Raw genomic sequence first — 20,915 nt, 5'->3', positions numbered from 1 at the left:
AGAAGCTAGGATATAGAGATGGAGGGGTCAGGCATGTTCTTGCTCTAACAAAAAGGGCCCATTCTGGTGTGGAACTCGGGCCTGTAACAATCAATTATAAGAGAATGTAACAAATGCCAGAGCCATCTACACAAAGGACGACAAGGACACAGGCAGCACTGGCTTCAGAGAGGGGTGGGATGGGCTGGGTTTTGCCTTGTTCAGGATAGGAGTGGGAACAGAGGCAGGGCACTATGGCACAGCAAATGGTACCATGAGCTAGTAGGGGACTGGAGCTTCTGACTTCTGTGGATGTTTGTCTGGGCTGTCCTCCTAAGATGCTTGGTCCAACCTTCTGTTTGCTTGTTTTAGCCAGGACCACAAAGTGTCCAAAGTTCCTGGGAATTCTGTGACTACAGAATAAAGTTGAACTAATCACAAAACTCAGGCCTGTTCCCACAGCACAGCTGGAAGAGCACCTTATTAAATCCTTCTCCACCCTGTGCTCACTTCAGTAGCACATACACTAAATACTTCTCCATCCTTCCTGCCCGTCTCACCTTCTATAGCTCCCTGGCATTAGCAGGCTGAAGTCTGAACTTCTGGGACAAACATCTTCTCCAGTCTCCTTTCACTCACATCCTAATCACAGAAGTCCAGGAGCTCTTCCCCAAAGACACACCATGGGTGTGGACAGTAAATTCACCAGGCCCTGGCTCCACTAGCCGGAACGCCCTTCTGCTTTACCAACATATCCAACCTCCAAGCCTCACAGAATGTGACTGCCGCTGGGGGACCTTGCCTGACGCTGAGGCTCCAGCCAAAATCTCATGCTCTCACCTCCTTTGTTACAGTAGTTACCACACTGGGTTATAGTGAGCGGATGATAGAGAAAGTCAGGATGAAGAGAGAGATAACACATGTTGTGAAATAGCAAAGCACTGTGCTAATACTATCCCCAAAGAAATGACTGCTTTCTTGGTAGTACGTAAATATTTGACACATAGCCCAGATTTATAAGTCACAGAAACAGTGTCTTGACTCCTCCTTTTGATTCTAATAATCTGACAAACAGGTTTGCTTATTTGTATCACTATCCTGCTCAGAAAAGTGGAGTTCATGTTTTAAAATCTACAAACCTACAGAAAATGTTCTCTCTCTAATAATCCTCCAACCTCTATTTGGTTCATGATGTTGGACCATGATGTGTGCCTAGCAAAACCTAGGGTTACTTACCAGAGGCTTTGTCGCCACAGACCACACAGTATTCTACTACCTGCGGCCGCTGGACGTCGGCCTTACCCAGCAAGCGCTCCACAGAAGCAGAGTCCGTGACGATCTAAGAAGAATCCGAAACAAGCAAAGTGCTATTAAAAACCAAATCATAAAAAAAACTAACGTTTAACTATAAATTCCTAATCTTGAGTTTCTAAGCAGGAAAACCCTGGGTGGAACTGGGAAAATCCCACTTGACAACTTAGTGACATTAAGAATGGCCCTGTTGCTCCCCTAGACTGCACCCCTTCTGTGGTGATGATAGTTGGGGGGGGGGCGTATGTGTCCAAGGTTAGGCACTGGTTTTCACTCACATACTCTCCCATCTGGCTAGCATAACCCGGATGTCCAGGATGGGGGGCCACGTGGAGAATCACATGCAGTGCTCTGACATGAATGTACCGCCGCAGGTCTTTCTGGCTCCTTCTCTATTCCCATGAAACAGCTTGGAATGCATGCAAAGAGGTATATTTGGCAGAGAAATAATCAAGCTTTATTAATTAATATACTAGGTCTCTCCTTGAGGTAGCTGGGAGTAGAAAGACTAGAAACAGGCGACCTCTGAAACCTGTTATTTCTCCTTCACTTGCAGGTGACTTTCTAGGTGACAGTGTTACTCACCTGGAGGAATACTGTAACTGCCACAAATATAAGAAAGTGAAAAATTGCTGTTTAAATAATGTACCAACAGAACCCTCATGGTTATTGCTGTGTGATGGGAATATATATAGAAATTACTATGTAAAATGATCTCTTACAAAACATGCAACAAAATCAACAGCCACCTTCTCATGAACAAGGAGAAGTCTAAAAAAGCAGGGAGCAACTTTAATTTCAGTTGATCAGAATGTACTCTGGGAAAGGAGGCAGTATTTACTAACTACATTATGAAGAGTCTCAGAAGTGCAGTTCTTTTTTTTTTTTTTAAGATTTTATTTATTTATTTGACAGAAAGAGATCACAAGTAGGCAGAGGCAGGCAGAGAGAGAGAGGAGGAAGCAGGCTCCCCGCTGAGCAGAAAGCCTGATGCGGGGCTCGATCCCAGGACCCTGGGATCACGACCTGAGCCGAAGGCAGAGGCTTTAATCCACTGAGCCACCCAGGCACCCCAGAAGTGCAGTTCTGAAAGCTGAACATCACTTGTGTTCTGAACCCAGTTCTATCAGAAGAAAAAAAAAAATCCTTCCCTTATTTTTCTCCATAGTAGAAAGTCCCTCCCCACTCAAAACACATGGATTCTTAGCGGCATTATTCACAAGAGCCAAAAGGTAGAAGCACCTCAAACATCCAAGAACAGATGACTACATAAATAAAGTGTGGTCTATACATACAATGGAGTATTATTTAGCTTTAAAAAAGAAGGAAATTCTGACATAGGCTACAAGATGGATGAACCCTGAGGACATTATGCTCAGTGAAATAAACCAACTGCAAAAGAAAAAATATTGTAGGACTCCACTTATGTGAGGTCCCTAGAATAACCGAAGTCATGAAGACAGAAAGTAGGATGATGGCTGCCAGGGCTGGGGGAGGAGAGACCCAGAGTTCATAGGAGCAAGTAAGGACAGAATGAAGAGCTAGGTCCATGCTTTACAATCTGGAAAAGATGAAGTGAGATTTAGGAACAAGTCAGTCCCCATCTGGCTATGGCCAGCCCTAGGTGGGGCCCCTAAAATATCAGGGGCCAAGAACTGCCACCGTCCAGCCTTAGGTGAGTTAGAGCATTCTCCAGTGGCCTTAGTACCAGCTTGCTCAGGCCAGTCTCCTGTGGGCCACGGACTGTCCTGGCTCAACTTCCACCCCATCTGAGCACTGCAGCTGGCTGCCTCCTGGGCCTTGCCACTCACTTGCTGGTTTTTTACTTTAGCCAAAGCAGCAACCTGACACACTTGTAGGTCCTCGAAGGACCTTCTAGAGATGGACGTGGCCTTCAAGGCAGAGGAGGAGTCAGAAACAAGTTTGGCAGCAGAAGTGCTGAAACAAATGCCTGTCAACAGCCTTACCTGGATCCTGCCAGGGACGAGGTTGTCCGAGGTGGTGAATATGAGCTGCTTGGCACTGGATGTCTCCGGGGAAGCCAGGATCACCTTCCCAGTTCCAGCTCCATCTGGGCTGGTCAGGATGAACTGCTGCTTGGGGGATCCGGAGGCGTCCACTGCGGTGACTATCTGGATCTTCTGTCCTGTCTGCTGGTCTGTCACAATCTACAAGACACAACATGGAGGCTGCTCTCACGGAGTATCATGTGACTCGTGTACTTGCAGGTGCTGCTCAGAGTGGTGACTGCCCAACGCCATCCTGGAGTCAATGCTGGTCCAAGACGTAGTTTCACCAATGCATGGTGAAATGAGAAAAATGAAACACAATCATGAGCTTTTCAGGAACCAATTTTCATGGAGCTAATTTTATTTTAGGATGATATCGTTCCTACTATTTTTAATTAAAATGTCCTTAGGGGCAGTGGTGGGGTCCTAGATGAAGGTGGTCAAAAGATACAAACTTTCAGTTTTAAGATAAAAAAGGGTACTGGGATGTGATGTATAGCATGGAGACTGTAGTGAACTCTGCTGTGTGGTGCATCTGAAAGTTGTGAAGAAGGGAGATCTTGGGAGTTCTCATCACAAGGAATAAGCCATTTTTTCTTTTTTTTTTTTTAATCTATATGAGATGATGGATGTTAACTAAACTTACAGTGGCCATCATTTCATAATATAGGTATGTCATTAGGCTGTACATCTTGAACTTATACAGTGTTGTGTGTCAACTATATCTCAGTAAAACTGGAAAAAGCAAAGCCCTTCTTTTATGAAATGGAGATAATAATAGTAGATAAGTTTAACTTTAAAAAAAAAAGAAAGAAACAAAGAAAAAGCCTTGTCCCAGGCATAATAAAGTCCAGAGAAGTCGTGACCCTGAATCCTCCAGAGGCTCCCACCATTCACTGTTCAGGGGGCCAGCTGTCAGAGTCTGCCTCTTTCCAGAGTCCCTGCCTAACTGCACCAGTTACTATCGAAATAGTCGCTATAGCAAGAGGGACTTGTCATTCCTGCTCAAGAAACTCTCTGAAGCTGTTCTACTCCCTGTCCTTCCTTCCTCGAGGCTGAGTGCCCAGCTTTGGAGCACTGCCCACCTTCTTCCTGGGGCACCAGCAGGCCCTCACAGCAAATAGGATTTGGGGGGCTGCTGTGGGTGGGCCTTGGACAGGGGGAGAGGTAGTACATCTCTGGCTGGAACTCCCTTTCCTCTACAATATTTACGGGCAGGTCTGGTATCCGTGCTATATCTTGATAGATGCTGACTTGTGACATAGCATTCCAAAGTTCAGAAAGCAAACTCACAAAGACTCTAGCACAACAGCTTTGCCAACTATCCAATATGGAAAACCAGACAATGCTGGTTGGTTCAAAAGAAAATGACAAAGATCCAATCACTTAATTATGTTTATTTAGAGTATCCACTATATGTCAAGCTCTGTTCTTTGTACTAGGGAGAGAGGGACATGAACACAACAGAGCTCCTACCTCGTGGAGTTAACCTCATATAGGGGGAAACAGACCATGAACACTGATATTGCAGAATATCAGTCATGGTAGGTATCATAAAGAAAACTAAAAAGCAGAGTAAAGAGACAAAGCATGTCAAGGGGAAGGAGGAAGAAGGGCTGGTTTAGAAAGAAAGAGCTCTCTCATGGGGGTGATGTTAAGCAAAGACCTGGACGAAGCAAGAGAGGAAGCCATGCAAATATGTGGCAAAGTATGTTACAGGCTGAGGGCACAGCAAGTTCAAGACCAGAAAGAAGAGCAGACTGGGGACAGAAGATACACGAACAAATCCTTAGCTGATAGTGGGGCATGAATCCCAGCATACCATCATTTGCTACTGAAAGGTCGAAAAATCTTGAAGGCTGAAGAAGAACAGATTTAGCGAATTAAAGGAAGTACCTTTCATTGTTACAACCTGTGGCATACATACCCAGCTTCCCCTGGAAAAGTAAAACATGGGACAGAGGGGCACCTGGGTGGTTCAGTGGGTTGGGCCTCTGCCTTCGGCTCAGGTCATGATCTCAGGGTCTTGGGATCGAGCCCCACATCAGGCTTTCTGCTCAGCAGGAAGCCTGCTCCCCCCTTTCTCTCTGCCTACTTGTGATCTCTGTCAAATAAATAAAATCTCAAAAAAAAAAACAACAACCCCAAACCCACGAGACAGAAAACTTTATAAGAATTCTCTTTTAAAACTTTCCCACCCACTGCTGAACTGAAAGACTGCAGACAGGCTGGCTAACACACACACTTCCCTCAGCTGCCACAGAAGGCACTCCTTCCTTTGTTAAAAGAGAACAAGCAGGCCTTTGAAAGGCCCTTACAACCTCATTGAGATCTGGGGGTAAAATGTCTGACTTCCTTTTCATGTCTATCAAAACTTACCTCCTTCCTAAATTACCTTCCCTGTTAAATAATGAAATGGTCATGTGATTTGAGAGGGTCTTCAGTCACCAGCTATAACCAAGGCAAGGCTAGTAGAAGTCCTTCACGTGTTCAGAGGTGACACACTCTGCACCTGAGTACACACAGTCACTGGCATGTCACCACCTTTGATGATATTCCCCAGGCCTCTTGGTCGAGGTACTGCAGGTATGGGGCTGGGATAGGGGTGGGAGGTAGGAGTGACTGGGTCTAGACAGGGACTAGTGGGGCTATATGTAACAATCTGAGTGTGGCTCAGATTATTTTTTTCTTTTTTCCCTTAAAGACTCAGGCTCACAGAAGCCAAGGGTGACCCTTAGGCAAACAAAGGCCTTGCTGACAAGTATCAGCAGACAGATACCTGTTTAATGAGACCAAGGAAACATCAAATTGAGGATGTATCCAGACTTATTAAATCTCCCATGGAGGGGTGGAGAAGAGGTGTTGTTGGTAGAATCATGTCCCCTCAAAAAAGATGGTTACATCTAACCCCTAGGGCCTGCAAACCGTGACCTTATTTGGGAATAGGACTTTGCAGTGTGATCAAGTTAAGATGAGTCCATACTGGATGAGGGTGGGTCCCAAATCCCGTGACTGGTGTCCTTACTAGCAGGCCTGTGATGACAGAGGCAGAGAGGAGTGTTGCGGCTGCAGGCAAAGAACACTGAGGACATTTGGTCACTACCAAAAGCTAGGAAGGAAGGCATAGAGGGATGCTTCCCTAGAACCTTACAGAGAGCATGCCCCAAGCAAATACCTGGATTTTGGGCTTCTGGGCTCCAGAACTACAAGAAAATAAATTTCTGTTGTTTTAAGGCCCCAAGTTTGTGGTAATTTGTTATGGCAGCCCTAGGAAATGAACGTTAAGAGGCAAACTTTATTTAATCTCTTCACTTGGGACAAATGTTCATACTTTCTGCTTGCATGCCTTGTTTTCTCTGTGACTTTTTTTTTTTCTTTTTTTTAAAGAGAGAGTGAGCAGGGAGGAGACACAGAAGAAGAGGGAGAGAGAGAATCTTAAGTAGGCTCCATGTTTAGCATGGAGCCTGACACAGGGCTTGATCCGTGACCCCTGAGACCATGACCTGAGCTAAGAATTGGGACGTTTCACTGAGCAACCCAGGTGCCCCTCTGTGACTCTTAAGGCCTTCCAAGCCTGCCGGCACATAGTACTCCTACAACTTGTTTTGAAAAGGTATTATTTGTTCCAATGTGACTGATATATTATGGAATATTCTGTGCATAATATAAATCTTGTGTTTATGCAGGATTTCTCCTGAGAAATAGCAGACACACAGAAAATGACCCCCAGGTGAGCAATATGGGAATAGGCAGCTCAGTGCACGTGGTGTTGCAGCTTTCCCTGATTTCAGATCACTCACTCACCACAACTCCGGAGCTACAATCCTCTCACATTCCCTCCACAAGCAAGCTTCAGGTCTCTTTCAAGGGAAAGTGCCATATTTATTGTCATTATTATGTATTTCTTAACCATTTAATGTATGTAAAACTGCAATTTAAATCAAATTAAATTCATACTTGCTTTTTAATGTGTCACCAACAATTTTTCAGTGTTATGCCACCAACCCCATATGTCCCCATAAGCCCTGTAGTTTCCACTGCAGAATTTTGCACAGTATGGGAATTTTTAGGAACAGGTGTATCACATTATAGCAGAGCTGACTACATACTCTACCGGCCTAAGGCCCTCCCTACTTCCACCCCCAAAACATCTTAATGTGACCTGACTTACTGCCATTCTCCTCCATGTTACCCACTCTCTGTTCCAGCCAAGCTGGGCTCATCATTCGTGTTGTAAAGGAGAGTCTGCAAATGGACAGCCTGAAGGCAAAAAACAGTCACTGTATAACTTCGCTTGACCTCCCAGAGTTTAAAATTTAAAAAACTGGTTGCCAATACCTGAGGATAGAGTATTTACCATAAAAATCAGATTTATAGTTCTTGTGACAAGCTGGAAGCTGTCCCCACCCTGGCCCCAAGTTCCCCTGTGGTTATCAACTGGCTGTTTGTGGCTGTCCCTTTGGATGGGGCACAGGCTCTCTGTTTGGCCCTAATTCCCACCCTGCCCACCTTCTCTACTGCCACCTGGTCCTGTAAACACAGGTCTGTGATCCTGAAATAGGGCTTTGCAGCTAGAGCTATGAATGGAATGCTCATTCTACTGCTTCCCAACTGGGTCACCATGGAACAGATATATGAGCTTTCTGAGACTATTTTCATATCTATAAAAAAAGGATTACTAGGAAAGTGAAACGATATGTTTGAAGGCAGTTGGTACAAGACTCAGAACATAAGAGGACCTCGATAAAAATATTTCCTGCTCTAAGCTCTCACATACTTCTCTCCTCACTGGGAAGCCTTGTCTTACCACTTTCATCTCATCGAATCTCTCCCTCTGACTTGGGCTCACTCACTCACTCATTCATTCCTCAAATGCTTACAAAGGATCTACTCTATGATGGCCACTTTGCTAGATTACAGGCATTATGGAGATGGCTCCTGCTCTCATGAAGCTTCTATTTTAGTGGAAAAGTGGCAAAAAACAAGTAAACAGAACAGCCAGTGAACAATTTGTGATAAGTGTTATAAGGGAAAAGATCTGGCTAGAGTAGAAGAGAGTAACACAAGCACTTAACTTTTTAGACAGAGAGACCAAGGAAGGCTTCTGTGTAAAGGCGGCATTTAACACAGGATTCAAGGCTAAGAAGGGAGTTAGAAAAAGGTTTAGGGAAAAGTGTGTTCCAAGTAATGGGAAATGTTCTAGGATATGGAAAGTCCTAAGAGGAAGGAACTCTTAGAACTGACACCAGGCCTATGGACAATGAAGGGTGGCCCAGGGGCCTAGGGAGGGAGGTGGGCTGGCCCTGGTGGGAGTCAGGATTTCTTCCAAGTACAACGGGAGCTACTCAGGGGTTTTGCCCTCCTAAATAAGGGTCTTCAGGTTTCTTATGCTATTTTTTTTTTAAGATTTTTTATTTATTTATTTGACAGACAGATCACAAGTAGGCAGAGAGGCAGGCAGAAAGAGAAGGGAGGAAGCAGGCTCCCTGCTGAGCAGAGAGCCCGATGCCGGGCTCGATCCCAGGACACTGGGATCATGACCTGAGCCGAAGGCAGCAGCTTTAACCCACTGAGCCACCCAGGCACCCCTCTTATGCTATTTTATATCTATCTTATATACTATTCTATACAAACACATACATTTTAAAATATATAAATACATATAAAATTTGTCACACTGTTCCAGTCAGTGTATATTAAAGCATAAGAAAGGACAATAGAAGAGATAATTAAAAGTAAAGGCAAAGAAAATCTGTTAAAAATTTTTTTGACCTATGCAAAAAGGTATATGAATCTTTTACTCAAATACAAATTTCAGTTCATGAATAGTTACTGCTGCTCACAGGCAAAGATCAAACAAATATATTCTCCATTCAGCCTCACTAACTCAACCCTAGAAGGTTTATGTAGATAAAATATTTGACAAAGCTTTCCTCTCCGAATAATACAAAACAGTGTTTTCTAAATACATTTAGGACTTGAAGTGAGGGAATGATGGACTTTGCATTTTAAACAGATATTCCTGGATGCTGGATGGAAAAAATATAGAACAAAAAAAGTGGAAGCTGAGAGACTGTTTGGATGTTCCTGGAGGAGCCAGGTGGAGCTGAAGATGGGGGCTGTGGGTCTGGAGAGCAGAGGACCACTGCAGGATGCATACCGGAGGGAGAAGCGACAGCACATGCAGGTGGGTACAGAAGTGAGGAGTGAGGAATGAAGAGCCAGGAATGACTACTGGTTTTCTAACCTGAACAATGAATGGCATGGTGGATGGTGCAAGGGTTGACAGGAACTCAGAGGTCTGTTTTTGGCCAGGCAAATATGAGATGCGTAAGTAGATATGTCAAGTAAAATACCAGATAGATGAATGTGGAGCTCAAAGTATATTTCTGGTTTCAACTTCAATGTAAAGAGCTTAGAAGTTACCATTTCATCTTCAACAAGAAAAAGCAAGACCAAGGTGCCTTGGTGGCTCATTCATTAAGCGTCTGCCTCTGGCTCAGGTCATGATCCCAGGGTTCTGGGATTGAGCCCCGCATCTGGCTCCCTGCTCAGCGGGAAGCCTGCTTCCCCCTCTCCCACTCCCTGAGCTTGTGTTCCCTCTCTCACTGTGTGTCTCTGTCAAATAAATAAATAAAATCTTAAAAAAAAAAAAAGGCAAGATAAATGGAAAATCATTGACTTCCCTTGGACTTATCAGAGAACTTGAGTGTGCAGGGCAAATCCATCCCCAAATCTGGAGAGGTGGGTTCACAAAGTGTGAGATCTGCTTGGGTGGAGCAGAAGTCAACCTGGAGGAACATTTAAAAGGTAATTACAAAGAACTGCTGGAGACTTAGCACAGATTAGAAGAAACTGTTGGGGGCCACAGTCTTAGGAGGGTCAGGAACTTTAGAGCTAGGAATCCCACTTGGTTCTCAAGGTGAAGAAATGAGAAAGATTCCCTGGTGGCTTTGGTAGGGGAAGGGGAAGAATTTCTGTAAAAGGAACTCAAGGGTTTCTTCTGTAAAATATACACAGGCCTATTCTGCAGAGGAAAACACTTTACTTGAGTCTTAACCCACCTGGGGAAAGGGCATTTCTTCAACTCCAGGCCCCTTGGACCTTTCTACCTTAGAGAAGGGGGTGGGCAGTAAGGGAAATCAATACACACTTGTGAAGGTGAGAGCCTGCAATATGATTTATAAAAAATATATAATTGGTCATTCAGATGACAAAAACATATTTTTCCAGATGTATTTGGTCTTCACCTACAGTTCCTAAAAATGCTTTAAAGCCAAAAAAGTGAAACAAATGTCTTGTTATTAATGAAGGTGACTTTTGGGACCCCTCCCAAGGGCAAGGGCTAGTTGCCAGAAGGATCAACCATGTGATTAAAAGGTTGGAACTTTCAATATCCCCCCTCTCCCAGGGGCAGGGGTATGGGGGAGGGGCTGGAGGTTGAATCAGCCAATTGTCCGTTAATCAACCATGCTTCTGTAATAAAGCCTCCATAAAAACCTAAGAGACCAGCTTTTTGGCCCTTTACAGAGGGCTTCCATGCTTGGGGAACCAGAACGCTTCCATGTGTCACCAAGCTGGCCCCAAGTTTCATGAGGACAGAAGCTCCCTTGTTTGGCATCTTGCCAAAGGTATTTTCATCTGGTTGGTGATCTGTATCCTTTAACAAACTGGTAAACATGAGTAAGTGCTTCCCTAAGTTCTGTGAGTTGCTATAGCCCTAAGAAGGTCAACGGAACCTCCAATCTGTCACTGGTTGGTCAGAAGCTCAGCTAATAACCTGGGACTTGTGACTGGTGTCTGAGGTGAGAGTAGAGGTCAGTCTTACAGGGCTGAATTACTAGTCTGTAGAATCTGATGCTATCTCCATGATGACAGTGTCAGAATTGCTTGGTGTTGTATACGTGGGACCCCCTCCAACCCCACCCCCAAATTGGAACTGGGTCCTGGAACTCTTATAGGTAGCCCAGAGACACAGGTCCACTAAATACTGAGACTTCATCATACGGTGATTGAATGCTTCCCCTCCATGACACTTTACCACCCCACCAACAGGGCTCCAGTGTAATAGTGGATTACAGCTCCAAGAGCTTCAAGACACACACTCTCTGAGGAGGAATATCCAAGAAGCCCAAAGTCAGGAGGAGAGACGGAGACAAAGACACCAGAGGAACCTGAAGCCTCTGGACCTACAGCCACAGCAAACGTCACACAGTTCAACCCTAGCCAGATTAACATAAATCCTCATAGCAGAAGCTTATATACTTAAGTTCTTATTATCTAACAGCAGATACTGTCTGGTTCTAAAAAGAATATGTGCAAGAGATATCAAAAGGCAAGAAAAACACAATCAGAAGAGACAAAACAAGCATCATAATCAGACTCCAAAAGGACAAAAATCTTGGAATGACCAAATAAGAAACTTAAAATAGAAAGATCAATATGTTAAGGTCTCTAGAGGAAAAAGTACAACATGCAAGAACAGATGAGAAATGTAAAAAGATGGAAATTCTCAGGAAGAAGGAAATGTTGGAAATAAAAAATACAGTAACAGAAATGAAGAATGCCTTGATGGACTGGTCAGTACACTGGATACAACCAAGGAAAGAATCTGTAAGCTTAAAGACAGGTCAACAGAAACATCCCTAACTGAAATCCAAAGGGAAAAAGTAATGAGGGTAAACAAAACAAATGAACAAAAAACCCAAACCAGAATATCCAAGACCTATGGGACAATTTCAAGATATAACATATGCATAACTGGAATACCAGAAGGAAAATGAAGAAATATTTGAAATAACAGTGGCTGAGAACTTTAAAAAATTAATGACAAACACCAAAGCACTAATCTATGAAGCTCAGAAAACATCAAGCAGATTAAATACTAAAATACTACATCTAGACATATCCTACTTGTAAGACCAAGTACAAATTAAAGATAAGAGGCTTAATTCTCCCTGGTGAAAATAAAGGAAGAAACTTCTTTCCCTTCTCCCTTTCTTTTTAGAACTCTTTCTCTGCCTTCTTCATTTGTATCTCAATCTTTATAATGGTTACATAAGCCTCTTGCCAGTCTCACAACTCAGGAATATTTTCTCTAGGATCTGGAGCCATTATTTTGAAATGTAAACTTCAAGAGATAGCTCCCTTACCTCTTAGGCTTCTGGAACAGGAAGGGCGTAATTTGGTGGGTACCTTACTCCTATATGCAACTACCTCCCATCATAAGGATTTAAGAAAATTTCCCCCACCTCCATCCCCAATAAAGCCAAATAACTAGCACAGGTGGGTCTCCACAATTTCCACAGTAAAATTAGGATCTTGAAAATATGCATGATGTATGGGTTCTACCTGCATGGCTATACAAACAAGTGAAATTCCTTTCTGTCTTTGCAATTTCTTAGAAGACTGCCTGTAAGGCATATCACATTCTGATTTAATGCTTATTAAAAAAAGAAAAGAAGAAAGCACTTGGCTGTCTCAGTCAATGAAGTACGTAACTCTTGATCTTGAGGTTGTGAGTTTAAGCCTCACATTAGGTGTAGAGATTACTTAAAAAGTAAATCTTATAAAGAAGCAAAGCAAAGGGGCACCTGGGTGGCTCAGTGGGTTAAGCCTCTGCTTTTGGCTCAGGTCATGATCCTAGCATCCTGGGATCGAGCCCCATATCAGGCTCTCTGCTCGCTCGGTGGGAAGCCTGCTTCTCCCTCTCCCACTCCCCCTGCTTGTATTCCCTCTCTCGCTGTGTCTCTCTCTGTCAAATAAATAAAATCTTAAAAAAAAAATGAAAGAAGCAAAGAAAAAAACCTGGTTTTTTTGGTCTCTTCTACCTTTACGGAGAGGTTTTCTCGGTTGGGAGAGATTTTGTTTAGTTGTATTTCCTTAACATATTCAAACCAGAGAAAACCAAAGACAAAGAGAAATATTGAAAGAAGGCGGGGGTGAAGGTGGGGGAAAGATAAACACCTCACCTATAGAGACACAAGGGTAAGATTCATTGCAGATTTCTTATCAGAAACCACAATAAGCCAGAAGATAGCAAAATGAAAGAGTTCAAATGTTGAAAGAAACCTCCAAAGTAGAATTCTGTATTTGACAAAAATATCCCTCAAAATTGGAGGAGAGTCCATCAGTGGATGAAGACTGGATAAACAAACTGTGGTATATCCATACAATGGGGTATTACTCAGCCATGAAAAGGAATGAAGTACTGATTGATTTGACATCATAGATAAATGAACATTATGCTTACTGAAAGAAGCTAGACACAAATGTCACATATATGTATATGAAATGTCCAAAATTGGTAAATCCACAGAGATAGAATGTAGACTGCTGGTTGCCAGGAGCTAGAGGGAAGGAGGAACAGGGAGAAGGAACACAGAGAAACTGCTTAAGATAAGGGGTTTTATTCTGGACTGATGGAAACGTTTTGGAACTAGACAAAGGTGGTGATTGTACAACACTGTGAATGTACTAAATCCCACTAATGTTCATTTTAAAATGGTTAATTTTTTTTTTTTTTTAAGATTTCATTTCTTTATTTGAGAGAGGGGGCAAGAGAGTGAGAGAGCATGAGTAGCAGGGAGGAGCAGAGGGAGAGGGATAAGCAGAACCTGATGTGGAGCATGATCCCAGGACTCTGGGATCATGATCTGAGCCAAAGGCAGACACTTAACCAACTGGGCCACCCAGGCATCCCTGAAATAGTTAATTTTATGTCCTATTAATTTCGCTTAAAATAATTTAAAAACAACAAAAACAAAAAAGTCAAGGAGAAATACTTTCTCAAACAAAAACTAAGAGAAGTCATCACCAGCAATCCTGCCCTGTAAGAAATGTTAAAAGCTTTTCTTCAGTTATTAAAGGTACAGGTTAGAGGGGTGCCTGGATGGCTCAGTGGGTTAAAGCCTCTGCCCTCAGCTCAGGGCATGATCTCAGGGTCCTGGGATCGAGCCCCACATCGGGCTCTCTGCTTGGTGGGGAGCCTGCTTCCTCCACTCTCTCTGCCTGCCTCTCTGCCTACTTGTGATCTCTGTCAAATAAATAAATAAAATCTTAGAAAAAAAAACAAAAGGTACAGGTTAGAACTTGGATGTACATAAAGAATGGAAGAGCACTATAGGAGTAAGTGAAAATAAGATAAATCTTATTTTCTTATTCCTAATTGATCTAAAAAATAACTGTTCAAGTCAATAATAGTAACAATACACAGGGGGATTACAGCATGTGGATTAAGTGAAATGAATGACAGCAATGTCACAAGGGATGGGAGGAATTCGGAACACTGTTATAAGGAACCTATATTACATGTGAAACAATAGTATCATTTGAAGGTAGGCTTATAAAATGATTACTGTAAAATTCTAGTAAACAACTGTAAATTTCTTGTAAACAACTGTAAACATCTATAAAGATGTGTATTTGATACATTAAGAGATAAAAGGGATCACACAAATTGCTCAACCAAAACCAGATATGGCAGAAAAGCCTCTGGCAACAAAGAAAATAGTTACACACATGGTTGATGTTAATCCAAATATATCCATATCCTCTTTAAATATGGATGGTCTGGAAGACTCGTTTGGTTAAAAAAAGAAGACCCTACTGTAAGTTGTCAACAGGAAACCCCAGACACAGGCAGATCAAAAGCAAAAGCATGGAGTAAGACATCATGTTATCATTAATCGAAAGACACTTGGAGTAACTGAATTGAATTTAGAGACAAACAGACTTCAGAACAAGGAAAATATCAGGCATAAAGAGGGACATTACATGATGATAAATGGGTCGATTCCCCAAAATACATAATAATCCTAAACATGTATGCACCTAACAACCAAGCTTCAAAATACATGCGGCAAAAAATGACAAAACTGCCAATGAGAAATAGAGAAATTAACAACTATAGTTGCAGATGTCATTGTTGACCTGTCAGCATGGCAGATGAAGCAGGCAGAAAATCAATAAGGATATAACTGACTTGGACAACACTATGAATCAACCTGATATAACTGACATGTATAAAATAATAGATCTAACAACAGCAGGGTACACATTCTTCTCAAGCTTGTATGGAACATTCAATAAGATCACATCCTGAGCCATAAAATAGACCTTAAGATAAAACAGGAATCCATTCTTAGACCACAAAGGAATTAAACAAGAAATTAAAGAGAAAAATAGTTTTTAAAAATCCCCACATATTTAGAAATTAAACAACACACTTCTGAATAACACATGGGTCAAAGAAGAAGTCTCAAGAAAAATTTAAAATGTTTTGAACCAAATGGAGTTCACAGCAGAGGTCCCGGCCATAGATATCTATTTGGAAATCACTAGCATAAAATAACATTTAAGCCATGGGCTCAGAGAAAGTACAGAGAGGAGAGAGTGAGCCTAGAATAGAGCCCTGAGGGATTTCAACATTTAGCAGTCTGGCTGAGAAGGTGCAGCAAAGAACGACAGCCAATACTATAAAAGTTAGTCTAGAATTATTTCCTATTTTTATAAATTATTTCCTGTAAGCTTTCCAAATATTATTCCTCTTATTGAACAGATACTTTGCTGGCTGACTGATCTTGGACATTTCAGAGCAGTGGTTCTAGAAAAGCCTAAAATTTTAATATATGTATCTACACTTGGATCATAAAGTACATTTAATGTAAAAGATAATCATAATAAAATTAGACATAATTTTCAAAAAGCCTATTGGATGAAAAAGTAAAGGAGGTAGAGTTATGATGAAAGATGGGAAAAGAATACTTTCTTATTTATGATTATATAAAATTTAAGTATCAGCTTGGATACTCAAAAACAGAGTAATTTTTGTTTATTATGTATTTATGGATGAATAAGTAACAGAAATGCAAAACTTGTACAGCAGTGATATTTCACCTAGAGAACTAAAAAATATTAAACAGTATATAGAGCATAATATATAGTTAAGTGTATAGGGAAATGGGCACCCTCCTATTGGGCTGGTGGGAATACAAGTTGGCAAAACCTCTTTGAAAGGCAATCTGTTAGTGACTGTCAAAATTACACATGGATAACTCCGCTAACTTCATATTCAAAGGTGAAAAGCTGAAAGCTTTTCCTCCAATATCAGGAATAAGACAAAGATGTGTACTGTTGCTGCTTGTATCCTACATAGTACTGGAAATCCTAGACAGTGCTATTAGGCAAGGAAAATAAGTAAAAGGCATCCAAATTGAAAAGGAAGAGATGAAACTGTCAATATTTGCAAATGCCATGATATTATGCATAGAAAATCATAAAGACAAGGGGTGCCTGGGTGGCTCAGTCAGTTAAGTGTCTGACATTTGATCTCAGCTCAGGTCTTGATCTCAGGGTTGTGAGTTCAAGCCCAGCACTGAGCCTACAAGAAGGAAAGAAGGGAGGGAGGGAAGGAAGGAGGAAGACAGGAAGACGGAAAGAAAGAAAATCCTAGAGACTTCACCAAAAAACTGTTAGAGCTAATAGGCAAATCTGGCAAAGTTGCAGGATACAAAGTCAATATACAAAAATCTGTTGTGCAGGGACGCCTGGGTGGCTCAGCTGGTTGTGTGTCTGCCTTCTGCTCAAGTCAGGATCCCAGAGTCCTGGGATCAAGCCCCGCTGGCATTGGGCTCCTTGCTCAGTAGGGAGCCTGCTTCTCCTCTCCCTCTGCCTGCTGCTCCCCCTGTTTGTGCTCTCTCTGTCAAATAAATGGATAAAATCTTTAAAAAAATAAAAATTACATAAAATCTGTTGTTTCTATAAGACACTAATAAAAAACTATCACAAAGAGAAATTAAGAAAACAATCTTATTTACAATTAAATAAAAAAGAATAAAACACCTAGGAATAAATTTAACCAAGAAGGAAAAGACCTACACACTGAAAACTATTAAGACATTAATATAAGAAACTGAAAACAAAAATAGAAAAATATTCTGTGCTCATAAGCTGAAAAGTTAATACTGTCAAAATGTCTATACTACCCAAAGCAATCTACAGATTCAATGAAATTCCTACCAAAATTCCAATGGCATTTTTTCACAGAAATAGAACAAAGCAATCCTAAAATTTGTATGGAACCACAAAAGACAAATAGCTAAAGCAACCTTGAGAATAAAAGAACAAAACTGGAGGTATCACACTTCCTGATTTCAAACTGTATTATAAAGCTATATGGGGGCAGCCGGGTGGCTCAGAGGATTAAGCCTCCGCCTTCGGCTCAGGTCATGGTCTCGGGGTCCTGGGATCGAGGGCCGTATCGGGCTCTCTGCTCAGCAGGGAGCCTGCTTCCCCCGCCCCCCTGCCTGCTTCTCTGCCTACTTGTGATCTCTGTCAAATAAATAAAATCTTAAAAAAAAAAAAAGCTATATAATCAAGACAGTATGGTTATTGGCATAAAAAAAGAAATGCACATAAATGGCAAAGAAGAGCCCAGAAATAAATCCACACAAATATGGTTAATAACTTATGACAAAGGAGCCAAGAATATACCATGGGGAAAGGACAGCCTCTTCAATAAGTGAATGATATTGGGAAAACTGGACAGCCATGTACAGAAGAATGAAATGGGATGACTATTTTACACCATATAAGATCAACTCAAAAATCAAAGGAAGACTTGGGGCGCCTGGGTGCTCAGTCAGTTAAGTGCCTGTCTCTTGGTTTTGACTCAGGTCATGATCTCTGGGTCATGAAACTGAGCCCCATGTCGGGTTCAGCACAGAGTCTGCATGGCATTCTCTCTCCCTCTCCCTCTGAGCCCACCCCCCACTCGCATTCTCTCGCTCTCAAAGAAAGTCTTAAAAAACAAAACAAAACAAAAAAACCAAGGGAAGATTTGATTTTAGAACCTGAAACCATAAAGCTCCTAGAAGAAAACATAAAAAGACGGTAAACTTGACATCAGTTTTGGTGATCTGACACCAAAGCAAAAATAAACAAGTGAAACTATATGAAACTAAAAAGCTTCCGCACAGCAAAGGAAACCATAAACAAAATGAAAAGACAATCTACTGAATGGGAGAAAATATCTGTAAATTATATATCTGTTAAGGGGTTAATATGCAAATTATATAAAAACTCAAACACCTCAACAGCAAAAATCAAACTGATTAAAAAATGGGCAGAGGGGGGCGCCTGGGTGGCTCAGTGGGTTAAAGCCGCTGCCTTCGGCTCAGGTCATGGTCCCAGCGACCTGCGATCGAGCCCCACATCGGGCTCTCTGCTCAGCAGGGAGCCTGCTTCCTCCCTTCTCTCTCTGCCTGCCTCTCTGCCTACTTGTGATCTGTCTGTCAAATAAATAAATAAAATCTTAAAAAAAAAAATGGGCAGAGGATGTGAACAGATATTTTCCAAAAGAAGACAGAAAGTTGGCCAACAGGTACTGAAAAGATGCTCAACATCACTAATTACCAGGGAAACGCAAACCAAAACCACAACGCACTATCACTTCACACCTATCAGAATGGCTAGTAGCAAATAATAATAATAATAATAATAATAAAAAGTAATACCAAGTGTTGGCAAGGATGTGGAGAAAAAGGAGCCCTCATGCACAGTTGGTAAGAATATAAAATTGGTGTGGCCACTATGAAAAACAGTGGCTTTAATTTTTTTAAAAATTAAAAATAGAGGGGTGCCTGGGTGGCTCAGTGGGTTGGGCCTCTGCCTTTGGCTCAGGTCATGATCCCAGGGTCCTGGGATCGAGCCCTGCTTCGGGCTGTCTGCTCAGCGGGGAGCCTGCTTCCTCCTCTCTCTCTGCCTGCCTCTTTCCCTACTTGTGATCTCTGTCAAATAAATAAATAAAATCTTTAAAAAAAATTAAAAATAGAACTATCATATATAATCCAGCAATTCCACTTCTAGGTATTTATCCAAGGAAAACAAAAACACTAGCTCAAAAAGATATATGCACCTCAATGTTCATCACAGCATTATTTATAATTGCCAACATATGGAAACAACGTTATGTGTCTATAGATGGATGAGTGGATAAAGAAAATGTAGTATGTATGTTATGTGTGTGTTTATTTATATGCAACTGAGTACTGTACAGCCATAAAAAAGAACATAATTTTGCCATCTGCAACAACATGGAGAGACCTTGAGAGCAGTATGCTAAGTGAAGTCAGTCAGGCAAAGAAAGACAAAGACTATATGATCTCATTTACATGCGGCGTCTTTAAAAAAAAAAAAAAAGAGCTCAGAGATACACAGCACAGATTGGTGGCTCCCTGAAGTGGGGAGGTTTGGAAGGGGGTCAGAATGTGCAAAAGAGGTCAAAAGGTACATATTTCCAGTAATAAAATAAATGTCACGGGGATGCAACATACAGCACCGTGACTACAGTTAATACTGTGTTGTAAACCTGAAAGTTGCTAAGAGAGTAAATCTTTTTTTTTTTTCTTTTAAAGATTTTATTTATTTGTCAGAGAGAGTGAGCACAGGCAGACAGAGAGGCAGGCAGAGGCAGAGGGAGAAGCAGGCTCCCCGCCGAGCAAGGAGCCCGATGTGGGACTTGATCCCAGGACCCCGGGATCATGACCTGAGCCGAAGGCAGCCGCTTAACCAACTGAGCCACCCAGGCGTCCCTAAGAGAGTAAATCTTAAAAAAGTTTTTAGTATGGAGAAAAAAAAGGTCTCACCACGTATGGTGATGGATGGTAACCTGACTTACTGTGGTGATCATTTCACAATATATACAAATATCAAACCATTACACTGGGGTGCCTGGGTGGCTCAGTTGACTGGGTGTCTGCCTTCTGCTCAGGTCATGATCCCAGGGTCCTGGGATCAAGTCTTGCATTGGGCCCCCTGCTCAGTGGAGAATCTTCTTGTCCCTCTCCCTTTGCCCTTCTCCCCTGGCTCATGGTTTCTCTTGTGCACACTCTCTCTCAAATAAATAAAATATTTTAAAAAAATCATTATGTTGTAGGGGTGCCTGGGTGGCTCAGTGGGTTAAGGCCTCTGCCTTCCGCTCAGGTCATGATCTCAGGGTCCTCAGGTTCGAGCCCTGCATCGAGCTCTCTGCTCAGCAGGGAGCCTGCTTCTCCCTCACTCTCTGCTTACTTGTGATTTCTCTGTCAAATAAATAAATAAAATCTTAAAAAAAAATCATTATGTTGTATACCTGAAGCTAATATGATGTGATAGGTCAATTACACCTCAATAAAAAATTACATATGGATACATCTTTTCTCCTAGCAATCCTAGTTTGAGGAACTGATTCTACAGATGTGCTAAATTAAACAGGTAAAAGGTATTCACTACAGCATCCACGGGATATCAAAACTGCCATTCAAGAGAAAGAAGGAGCTCTTTCTACCACACAGGAACTACCTCTAAGAAATGTGAAGACAAAAGAGTAAGGTGTAGAACAGTCTAGAAAAATATCTACATGCATGAATAATATGCTGTACATATTTACAAGTGTGCTTTTGGTCTATATGTACAGCCTGTCTCTGAAAAAACAAATAAGCAATATGATAATAGTGGCTACCTCCTGGGAGAGACCTGGGTGACTTGGGGAAGAGGAGGAAGGGAGATGCATCATTTTCTCTGTACCCTGTTTGGTGTGGTGATTTTGTTACAGCAGTGAGTACCTGAGGGGGGCCA

At 41.9% G+C, this 20,915-nt stretch overlaps 1 protein-coding gene across 2 annotated transcripts in view; it reads right to left on the bottom strand.

The window, feature by feature from the left end:
* NR2C2 (nuclear receptor subfamily 2 group C member 2) overlaps positions 1–20,915 on the bottom strand; it is a gene marked incomplete at its 5' end in the record, with an annotated part of 74,802 nt that overhangs the window by 20,337 nt on the left and 33,550 nt on the right. Inside the window, 2 exons of one of the 2 annotated variants that reach the window (XM_080797516.1) lie at positions 1,216–1,318; positions 3,258–3,458. In XM_080797516.1, the coding sequence (XP_080653642.1) occupies positions 1,216–1,318; positions 3,258–3,458 (304 nt within the window). Of the gene's footprint in view, positions 1–1,215; positions 1,319–3,257; positions 3,459–20,915 lie in introns of those variants that run through there. The other variant, XR_013966458.1, reaches the window with a different exon arrangement.

This window comes from Martes martes (assembly GCF_963455335.1).
Source record: "Martes martes genome assembly, chromosome: 1".
NCBI classification, from domain to species: Eukaryota; Metazoa; Chordata; class Mammalia; order Carnivora; family Mustelidae; genus Martes; species Martes martes.
The sequence above is the reverse complement of the archived record's forward strand: the minus strand, read 5'-3'. Positions and strand labels throughout refer to the sequence as shown.